The sequence below is a fragment of the Canis lupus genome, chromosome 25 (genome assembly GCF_003254725.2).
Source record: "Canis lupus dingo isolate Sandy chromosome 25, ASM325472v2, whole genome shotgun sequence".
NCBI lineage: Eukaryota > Metazoa > Chordata > Mammalia > Carnivora > Canidae > Canis > Canis lupus.
The window spans coordinates 12,725,404-12,737,190 of NC_064267.1; the positions used below are offsets into that span (position 1 = coordinate 12,725,404).

The window sequence follows — 11,787 nt, forward strand, 5'->3', positions numbered from 1 at the left end:
GAACTGTCCCTGTCTGGCCATTTACAACATAACACACAGAAACCAGACTAACCAGTGGCTCAAAATCCAAAGAACATTTAAAACTATTTCTCCAAGCAATGAGAATAAAATATTTCTGAAAGTAATTCCTCAAGTTACTCTGGGGAAAAAGAATCTCCAATAAATGCATTAAAAATGTATATTAACAAAAAAAAAAGTTCACAGCGTCTCTCTCTGGAATTGAGAGTTGAGAGTACAGGTAATTTTAATTTTTAATTTTAATTGCAGGCAACAACATTTCCATAATGAATATGTATTATTTAATAATCAAAAAAGAACTTTTATTTTTTTTAATTAATACAATTTTAGAAACACAAAAATACGTACAGAAATGAGGTGATGTTAGCACTGGCAACAGAACCCTTCCTTTTCACACAGAATCTCAGACTTAATGTTATCTTTATGTGATGTGTCCTTTCTTTTTTTATCTCCTTGATGTGCCCACAAAATACATTCCTCCTCAATTAAAACAGGAAGTTTAAAGGATCTTATAAAGGGGAAAAGAAGGGGATGTTGTGATTTTTCATAGACCCTTCTCTGACCTTAAATAGCAGTCAGGGTTTGTTTAAATAGAAAATTAAATATTAAAATGTACTTTGATCGAGCCTTCGGAATATACCTAATAGAAGTACCTACATATGTGCATTAAATGGTGTGTACAAGGATGTTCGTCATGGTTTTCTCCACAATAGCCAAAGCCAGACAATGACACAATGTGATCAGTAGGAGACTGGATTAAAAAAAACCATGGCATATTATATAATAAATACTACACAGCAATGAAAAAGAATCAACTCCTAATCCATGCAATGAATCAATAACGTTGACAAATAATGTCGAGTGAAGGAAGCCAGACACAACCGTATACATACTGTATGATTCGTTTATGGAGAATTAGTAAATAGGCAAATCCCTTATATTAGAATTGAGAATAGTGGTTCCCTTCTCCTAGTGGGGATAATAACAGAGACTGGGAGAGAAAGACAGCTTTGGGGCACTGGTAATGTTCCATTTGTCAGGATGGTTAGAGATGACATTGGTATATTTATTTGGCATCTCTGCATCAAACTATATGTTTATGAGATGTGCACTTCCTATATGTAAGTTGTACTGCAAAAAAATTTACTGTAAATTAGAGAAATGAATGAGAATTAAACTTTAATTTGGAGTCCTGTTTTATGCTCAGGTAGGATATAACCCTCAGCTAGGCAGAATGAGGCATGGCTCATCTGGTGCCAATTAGCACACCAGTTAATCAAATATATAGAAATTGACTCGCAGTCATTAACACAGGCAGCAAAGAAGCTGACCATTTCAACATAGACACCATGTCCTCCATGCAGTACTGGCTCACTTATGACTTGCCCCAGCCGGTTATCTGGGACAGCCCCACAATCTATAAATTCAATCACAAGAAAGGGCCAGGAAATGTGCGTACCGGGTCGACGTTAGCAAAGACACTGTGTGTGATTAAGATGGGCACAGAGCCTTTCTCACACGAAACAGTTGTTGTTAGTATAGGTTGTAAAAATGCCAGGCTGTGCTTAAGGCTTACAATTTCTTGCCAAAACTATTTTTTAAAAAAGTGACAAAAAGGCGAATGATGAAAAGACAATTAACCTCACATACTGAAGGCATCTGCTCCAGCGTCCTGTGATGAGTGATGGATGAACTGAGACAGCTTGCAGTCAGCTACCTTATGACCCACGTTACCTAGGGTCATGCAAAACCTCCTGATCTGCCCCCTGGATTCCAAGCTCCAGAGGCCACCTGGTATCCCACTTCACACCTCCTCTAAGGAAATGCCCATTCAGCAAAGTTCAGATGGAAACTCCACTGCAGGACTCTCCACATGATCCAGGCCTTGCCAACTGATTCATCCCATCCCATCAGCCTCGTGGTTGCTTCAGAGCTGGGCATGCACCAGGCTATCCTGAGTCTCCATGGGAACACCTCTCCCTAGCTGGGAAGATGGTCTCAACTTGCGCCAAGGGGCTGCCTGGGGCCACTTTCACGGCTGCACAGGAGATGCTTTTCTAGGAAAGGTCAGTTTGAGGCTGGCAAACACAGAGAAGCAAGGACAAGAAATAAGCCAGAGGAAGGAACTGACCAGGAGCCTCCGCACACAGGATTCTGTTTCTGCAGCTTCTCCTTCCTTTCCACGAGCCACTCCAGGATCTTTCCCAGCCATGCCAGACAACAATATCCATTTTTAATTGAGTTAGTTTGAATTGGATTTCTGCCCCCTTGGCAACAAAAGCCCTAACAAATACACAAACAAATGTAGAATTTGGAGTAAAGTTTAAATTTTTAATTAAAAAAAATTTTTTTTTTGTTACAAGTATTTATTGGAGGAGAAGGCGGAACTGAGCAGAACTGTGAAGGCGCAGCTGATCTTGACAATCCAGAGGAGCTGGCGCACACGCTGCCCAGCCCTCGGTGCTGCCGTTTGGCCGTCTCCAGTCCCGGGTGTAAGTTCTCTCGGCTTGTTCCTTTGCTCAAGATTTCACTGCCAAGAAAACACATCCACTTCATTACCTTTTCTCTTCTCATTGCTTGCTTCTTTTTTTCCCTCCTTCTTTCCCAAGCACCTTAAAGAGGGAGTACCTTCCGCCACTGTCAGCTCTGGGGGGCAGGCCCTGTCTCAGTGTCCCTGACGAGTATAGTGTCCTGCTAGCGCTGAACCTTCCCCTTCCCTGAACCGCAGCGCCCATGTGAGCCTCTTAAGGTCTGGCAGGTAGTTGGAACCGTACCATGCTAATAAAACTGCTATGTATCTGCTTGAACAGCTATTTTTCAACACTTCATTCTAAAAATGCTTAGGTTCATCACATAGAAATTGACAGGAAGGTATACATCCCTTCATTACAGCATTTGCTGCCTGGTATTATTGTTCCTTTCTAGGCGTCTGTCACACGCAAAACATGCCTGTGAGTAGAAAGATCATATCTTATTGAATATGTGCATCCAGCAGTTAGCATGGTTCTTGGCAGGTACAGACGTCCGATGCTTCCCCACCAGGTACCAGCAGTTCTTAAAATTCCATAGAACCTTGCTTGTCAAAGTGGAGTCCATGGACCAGGAGCAGCAGGATCTCTGGGACAGAGGCTTGCAAATGCAGAGTCTGGACCCCACCCCAGAACTACTGATTTGTAGTTGAGCGCTGGCCAGTGGGGAGAAGCGGGGTGATCTTGCAGAGGCAGGAACCCACGGATGGAAGAAAGGGTGGAGAAGGGACAAGAGGAAGTCGAGGGTAGGGGAATCTTCAGGACTGGGGCACAAATGACAGTGAGCACCAGGAGGAGGCAGGATGGCCAGAGGAGGATGCCCGGGGAGGAACGGTCCCACGTTCTGCAGACCATCTCTATCTACATAGGACCCTTTCTGAGTGCTGAGAAAGGCAGTCAGGAAAACTTCACTGCTGGAAAAGAAAAAACCACACAAGCATGCCTTGTTTTCTCCCATCTTTAAGCTGGGAGATCATTTTTAAACTTAAGATCTCCTAGGTGCTCTAGGTTTTGTATCCGGAGGAGACAGGAGCTCATAAAAGCAGACGGCTATCAGGTTCTTAATCTTAGAACCTACTGATGTGTTAAAACGAAAAAAAATAAATTCACACTGCCACTTCAGTACCTAAAAGAATGGGTTTGGGCCAGCATCTGCAGGAAGCGTCTGCAGGAACTCAGTAAATGATTCCCATTTGAAAATGCAGCTTAAAGAGCACTTAATAAGTGCAACGTGATGATGATGATTCACACAACAGCACCTTATACACAGTTAAGCAAATGTTCCCAGGGAACGGTAACGAGGAACCAGATCTCGGACACACCTAAGGAAAGGAACCCCCTTGGGATCAGGATGCTGTGCGGTCAATGGCAATTCTAAAATAGCTGGCCATTCTGGGGCTGGAAAGATGAGCCTCCCTAACTTGCTCACCCTGCATCCCTACTGCGAGCCCTGAGTGCCACCCTAAGCGACTCTTTGGACCATGAATGTGGCAGGTTAGGGAAAGGCGCGGAGAAGTGGGTCGCTAGAGACTGGGACTCCCCGGGGAGACCTCGGTATCGAAATAGGTCACCGGGCTCGCAGGCGGGGCTCCTCTGCCCCCGCCCCAGTGCAAGCCGCAGACCGCCAGCTGGGGTGGGACTGGGCTGAGGCAGGGAGGGTGAGGGTGCAGGTCTCGGCCTCCAGGTTCGGTCCCTCCCAGAACGGGGGGGGGGGGGGGGGCTCGAGCTCCCGGGCTCTCGGGCTCTCGGCCCCAGGGGGGCGCGCGCTGGCCTCCGGGGCTCCCGCGGGCGGGCGGGCGGGCGGGCGCGGGGGCGGGGCGCGCGCGCGAGGAGCGTGTGGGCCGGGCGGGCGCGCGGCGGGGAGGACCGGGCACGCGAGCCGAGCCCGCCGCTCACCTGCCGCCCGCCGCGCACCTGGCGCCGAGCGCGCGCCCCGCGCCCCCCCCGCCCGCAGCGCCCGCCCCGGGGCGCGGCCGCCGCCCCTCGCCGCCCCTCGCCGCCCCTCGCAGCGGCGGGCCCGGGCGCGGACGTGCGACGCGAGTAGCCCGCGCGCTTCGGAAGCACCGGAGGAGCCCCCCGGCCTGGGCGCGCCAAGGTGACCCCCCAGCTGACCCCCCGCCCCCGCGGGCCGCGCGTCCCGGCGCCCCGTCCGTCCCCACGCGTCCTCCGCCCGTCCGCGCCGGGGGTGGGGGGCGGCGGCCGTGCATGGGCGTGTGTCTGTCTGTCTGTCTCCACATCCCCGCGGCACGCGCCTGCCTTTGTGACCCTGGCCCGACTGCCCCGTGCACACGGGGGACGCCTGGGACCCCTCTTTGTTCTGGCCGGGGACGGGGGGCGGCGTGAGCGTGTGCACGCGCACGAGGGATGGTTTTGGAGTGTGGATGGGGTCGATGGAAATGGGCGATTTCCGTATTCCACGGAGGATGGCGGCCCCCGGCGCGGGACCTGTGGCTGCGGCGTGGCTTTCCGGGCAGCAGCCCAGACGTCCGGCGGGGGTTGCTTTCCAGCATGCAAGCCGCGGTGGCGCGATGTGCGTGCCCAGCACCCTGGGACCAGCCCCGGGCCCGGCCCCCGCCCCCGCCCCCGCCCCCGGCCCCGGCCCGGCCCGGCCCGCCCCGGGGTGCCTGCCCCGCTCCCGCTCGCGGCTTCAAGTCCCGCCCTGTGCTGTCCCCGCGCCACACGGCGCTTGTGGTCGTGGGCTTTAAACCACGGAGACTTCGCCTTTTGTTTTATTCCGCGACACTCTATAATTCATGAAGCTTGTGGCATTTGATGGTCGTGTCTGAGTGGGGGCTGGCTTCTGTTTGTGTGTCTTTCTGCATGATCTTGGATTGCCACCCTGCCGTGTCTAAACATTAAAAAGCCTGTCTTTTCGTTGAAGAGGACGGGGGTTAAAATGAATGAAGACCTGAAGGTCAATTTAAGCGGGCTGCCTCGGGATTATTTAGATGCTGGCGCTGCGGAGAACGTCTCGGCTGCCGTCTCCTCCCAGGTTCCTGTTGCAGAGCCGGAGCCGGAGCTCGTTGTCAACCCGTGGGACATTGTCTTGTGCACCTCAGGAACCCTCATCTCCTGTGAAAATGCCATTGTGGTCCTTATCATCTTCCATAACCCCAGCCTGCGAGCACCCATGTTCCTGCTAATAGGCAGCCTGGCTCTTGCAGACTTGATGGCTGGCATCGGACTCATCATCAATTTTGTTTTTGCCTACCTGCTTCAGTCAGAAGCCACCAAGCTGGTCACCATCGGACTCATCGTGGCCTCTTTCTCTGCCTCTGTCTGCAGCTTGCTGGCTATCACCGTTGACCGCTACCTCTCCCTGTATTACGCCCTGACATACCACTCGGAGAGGACGGTCACGTTCACCTATGTCATGCTCATCATGCTCTGGGGGACCTCCATCTGCCTGGGACTGCTGCCTGTCATGGGCTGGAACTGCCTCAGAGACGAGTCCACATGCAGCGTGGTCAGACCTCTCACCAAGAACAACACGGCCATCCTTTCTGTCTCCTTCCTCTTCATGTTTGCGCTCATGCTTCAGCTCTACATCCAGATCTGCAAGATCGTGATGAGGCACGCCCATCAGATAGCCCTGCAGCATCACTTCCTGGCCACCTCCCACTATGTAACCACCCGGAAAGGGGTCTCCACCCTGGCCATCATTCTGGGGACCTTTGCTGCTTGCTGGATGCCTTTCACCCTCTATTCCTTGATAGCCGATTACACCTACCCCTCCATTTACACCTACGCCACCCTCCTGCCCGCCACCTACAACTCCATCATCAACCCTGTCATATATGCTTTCAGAAACCAAGAGATCCAGAAAGCCCTCTGTCTCATTTGCTGTGGCTGCATCCCCTCCAGCCTCTCCCAGAGAGCGCGGTCACCCAGCGATGTGTAGCAGCGTCCCCCTTCGGTGGACACGCTGCACACTCAATTCTGCATTTACCAAGCACTTTCACTGCCCCGCCAAATGGTTGAGATGCTGTCCTTAAATTCTTTATATTGGATTCTCTCTTGAGCCACAGGAGCACTTAGCATTCGTGAAGCATTCATTTAGATGAGTAAAGTGACCGAAGTGAAAATAGTGTTGCCAGTGTTTTTACCGTTAAAAAAAAAAAAAATGAGTTCTTTGCTCAAGATTATTTTGTTTTGTTTGGGGGCAGGAGCTTTGTTTTCTGTTTTATTTGGAGGCAGGGTTTCTGTTTTCTGTTTTACTTAGAGGATTGGTAATGCGTGGAAAGAAAGTATATGAAATGGCCATAATGTTATGAAAAGTAAACCGGTCCCAGAGCTCTTACTTGGACTTTCAAATAAATTTGAACTATTGAGAAAAATGGAGGAGAAATGACTTTTCCCAGACTTTTTTTTTTTTAACGTCAAGGTGGATTTTCAACGCTGCATGTACCTAACTGAATATAATCTCTTTTGAGCCTATACAAATAGTTTACATGATTCTGTTTGGAAGAGACCTGGTTTTATTAACATGAACTCAGTAATAAGTTACCAATACAGAAACCACGTACCCATTCTTATTCATTCTTTCTTTACTTTGGGCAATTACTGTTCACAAGAATTACTTTGGCATTTCTATGAATGTTGTAACTTTCTGCATGGTTGCCTGTGTTAGCTAGACCACTAGTTTCAAATGTTGCTGTGTAAATCCAGAATCAAATGAGTCCGTTTTCAATATAGGTTTTCAATGTGTCTCTAAAATGAATTATGAAATTTGTTTGACTTGCATATGAAGTAGGATTGATTAGATCCACCACTGTAGTTTCCACGCCACAGTCTGATTGTTTTCTGGAGGCAAAAGAAAAAATTTAATAACAGCTATTAAAAGTAAGTTACATTTATTTTACTATATTCTGAGAAATAAATCAATGTAAAGCTATTGCAGAATATGAAAAACACCACCTTTCCTAGCTCTCTATATCTAAGAATGTATAAATAGTTATTCTTGATTGAAACAAATAGAATTAAATATTGTAGGCCAAATATTTCTGGTTCATATGGTCTGTGGTGCAAAGTGCATTTGAAACAGGTGGTCTCCTATTTTAATGATTAAGTTTGTGACTGTATAACATGTGTACCTGATTGTAATATATGTTTGCTATATTATGTAAGTTGACAAGCAGAATGACCATGTGGCTGTTCATGAAAAGCTAACTTTGAATTCCTTTTCCTTCTTTTCACCAAAAAACAACTTAAATGCAATAAAAACTGTATTGCCTGTTTTCAGAGAGCAAAGATTTAGTCAAGAAATGACACAGAATTAATTTTAAACCTATTGCAAAGTCACTGTGTCTGAGCATCATTTCTCTTGGTACAGACAGGTGTTTTAGACACAGATACCTTCCCTCCATTTGCTGAAGATTTATAATGCTGTCTGTACAACCAGTGGGAGAATTTCTGGACAGGATGTCAACTAAGCCCATTCAGATGGTGGCAAAACCAGTATTTCAAGGTCTCTGGGGGAATAATTTGTAATAAATTAACCTCATCAGTTTGTCCCAAACGTGATGCCCATCATGGTCTCGGGACCATTCCGGCAGCTTGCATGCCAATGCCATCTCTCCAAAGCCCCTTCGTATGTAGCACAAGTGTGAATAAATCCTATACTTGAATCTGGGTCTCCTCCCCTAGGTTACTTATGGAAGCAGGAGAGAGACTGAAATATTTCAGAAGCAGGAAAGGATTTTTAATACATATCACCATGCGACCAATCTAATCAACTTGATGCCTTTAAAAAATTTCTTTTGAACATTTGATGGAGTTGGTAGATTGGAAATGATGGGTCTGTTTGTTTTTAATGACATAAAATTTGTTAGCATCTCCTTGTGAGAAATGACTAAGGTAAGTTGGTTCTGACAAGGGCTGGGAAATATCCAGACTGAGGTTGTAAAGCAATAAATACTGTGTTTGTAGAAATGGTGGTCCATTTGCATATCTGTAACAGTAAGAACTATAGTCATAATGATGTGTGCTGTTTTTCACATGTTGCGTGCCAGGCCCCTTTTTTTGCTTTGTTGCTGGATTCATAAAAACGCACTCTTACAGGTAAAAAAATTACGGCAAAGAGAGGCTAAGGGATTTGTCCAAGGCCGCAGAGCTCCAGGGTAGAGTCAGGATCCGAACCTGGGTTTTCCCAAAACCTATGCTCATAGTCCCCTTCCCTGCACTGGGTTGCCTGTGATCCCTCACTGGTTAGAAGGGCTGAGGGAAATGATTTAGAACATGTTACTGTCACCAAGTTTTAGTTCTAGAATTAAAACAACGCTTCCTGTTTAAAATTACATGTGGTGTGACTATTGACGTGGTCCTAGGTAAAAGAGGTCTGTTTTTTTTTTTAAAGATTTATTTATTTATTTACTTATTTATTTATTTATTTATTTATTCATGATAGACACAGAGAGAGAGAGGCAGAGACACAGGAGGAGGGAGAAGCAGGCTCCATGCCGGGAGCCCGACATGGGACTCGATCCTGGGACTCCAGGATCACGCCCTGGGCCAAAGGCAGGTGCTAAACCAAGAAGCCACCCAGGGATCCCCCTAAAAGAGGTCTGTGTTTAACGTGCTCTTCTTCACTAAACATTTCCCAGCTTTGGCCCCAAGGCTAGTCCCAGAGGCACGTTGCAATATATTAGTGCAATAAGATGAGGGCACTAATTATACATGTTTTTTTTTCCTTCATTTATTATTTTAAACTTCACATTATATACTTATATCAGTTTGTAATGGTCTTATAAATACTAATGGATTGTTTTTGACCCTGTTTTTAAAACATCGTTTTTTTTTTTTTTCTTTTTGAAGATTTATTTATTTATTCATGGGAGACACAGAGAGAGAGGCAGAGACATAGGCAGAGGGAGAAGCCCAGGCTCCCCACAGGGAACCCAATGCGGGACTCAATCCAGGATCCCGGGATCACACTCTGAGCTGAAAGCAGGTGCTCAACCACTGAGCCACCCAGGCATCCCTAAAACATCTGGTTTCAGCTAAGATATTTTTCAATTCAACTATAACATGTCCTTACAGTTTAAATTGTGAAGATTTGGGGGTGTTTATGTGGTTTCTACAAAGCTTCTTTGTTTCTATGAAGTTAATTATTAGGAACTGTGTCTGTGTCTCAATATATATGTATATGCTTATGTATGTGTATGAATGTGTATATATGTATTTATACATATATATATATAAATGCATATATGTCTTCAATAACATTAACTTTGCAACAGCACTAAGTACATTATGGAAAACTTTCATATCCCCAACAGTCCTGAGGTACCAGATAATCTTTCACTCCAAATGATGAAAATGTTTAGCTACCAAGGAATTTATTGAAAGTTATCCTTGGGGGCCCTGGGTGGCTTAGTCAGTTAAGCATCTGCCTTTGGCTCAGGTCATGATCCTGGAGTCCCACGATCAAGTCCCATGTTGGGCTCCCTGCTCAGCAGGGAGTCTGCCCCTCCCCACTTGTGTTCTTTCTCTTGCTCAGTCTCTCACTCTCTCAAATAAATAAATAAATAAATAAGTAAATAAATAAATAAATACTTTTTAAAAAGTTACATTGTAACAAAGACAATTCAGTTACCTTATCAGAATCCTTAGTTGAGGCAAATTATCCAGGTTGTGATTATCCAGGATTTTGTTTCCTTAGTCCCTTTAACTTTTATTTCTTTATAGCAATAACTTTGTTTCTTGCTGGTAAAAGGGGCCATTTTCCTTCCTGCTACCTGGGGGTGGGATGGGTTGGGGTTGGGAGACAGAGCACTTCTTTCCATAGAAGCCTAAATTGAAGAACTGAGTTCAGGAAGGGAGAATAACTCACTTGACTTGGCAAGGAAGAACAATCTTAGATTCCTCCAGAATTTAAAGCAGGATTGAAACAAGAAGTTTAAAAGAGCAGATGAGAAATGAAGATCTTTATTGCCAATAACGTGTCTTAGAGATTTTTAAACTTTTTTTAAAAAGAAATGCTTAATCCATTATTAAAATAATAATTAACTTTCACAGTTTTATATATATATATATAAGTTCACATATATATCATATGAAATTAGGATGACTTACCATTTTATATTTAAAATACATATTAAATAAGTGACTACTATGGTCTTACATTGAACAATGTTTATGTTTTTCTCTTGATTAGATGCCTAATGTAATAAAGGGACAAACAGCCTTCTCATCCCCTTAAAAATTTTAATGATTATTGAATTGTTTTGATATCTGGAACCTTGAAATGTGATTATAACTTTTAGAACCATCAGACATAGTTTGTATACATCAAGGAAGTAAAAACATGGTTTGAGTCAGCAGACAGGTCTACTGTCCTCTGGCAAGCAATACAGAAAAAAATATTGGTAATTTTGACTAGAGATCCTTGAATTTTCATTATTTAAAAGCATACAAATCACCTGAGAATCTTGTTAAAATACAGCTTCTGCTTTAGCGAGTCTGAGGCATTGCTAAATTTCTAACAAGCTCCCAGGTGATGCTGAGCTGAGGCTGATGGTCTGTAAGCAACACTTTGAGTTGCAAGGATAACTATCACACCCTCCCCATCCTGAAAAATATATCTATATTTATAATAATATATACATATCTTATATGTATATACAGTATATATTATATAGTAATATTATTATATATAATTATATTACTATATAATATATTAACCTCTAAGAAGAGGTTAAAGAATAAGTGTTATAAGAATAAACACTTTTAAATGCATGTATTTTTTACATATATGTATATTATATATTTATATAAAAAGTGTTCGTTCTTGTTAGAAGTTAATAGATAACTGGGGATCCCTGGGTGGCTCAGCGGTTTAGCACCTGCCTTTGGCCCAGGGCGCGATCCTGGAGTCCCGGGATCGAGTCCCCCGTCAGGCTCCCGGCATGGAGCCTGCTTCTCCCTCCTCCTGTGTCTCTGCCTCTCTCTCTCCCTCTCTCTGTGTGTGTGTATCATAAATACATAAGCAAATAAATCTTTAAAAAAAGAAGTTAATAGATAACTAATCTGTTTTCAGTGAACATGAACTTTGAACTTTGCCTAGAACTTTTCAGTATCTAGTAAAGATCTATAAATATATTTTTTCATGTTAGTGTTTCCACTTTTTAGAATCCCAATTACCATTATCTGAAGGTATTTGTTTCCGAGCATTTTATATCTGTGGAATATGTTTCTGTATGTGTGTGTGACTACACAGAAAGATTTGCATACTCATACATCC

The 11,787-nt window shown here is 44.8% G+C and overlaps 1 protein-coding gene across 1 annotated transcript; it reads left to right on the forward strand.

Moving 5' to 3' along the window:
* The first annotated feature begins 4,520 nt into the window (after positions 1–4,520).
* On the forward strand, positions 4,521–8,477 carry GPR12 (G protein-coupled receptor 12). The gene is made up of 2 exons (XM_025462647.3): positions 4,521–4,641; positions 5,428–8,477. The coding sequence occupies exon 2, from the start codon at positions 5,443–5,445 to the stop codon at positions 6,445–6,447; it is 1,005 nt and encodes a 334-aa protein (XP_025318432.1). The 5' UTR covers positions 4,521–4,641; positions 5,428–5,442; the 3' UTR covers positions 6,448–8,477.
* Positions 8,478–11,787: the final 3,310 nt, after the last annotated feature.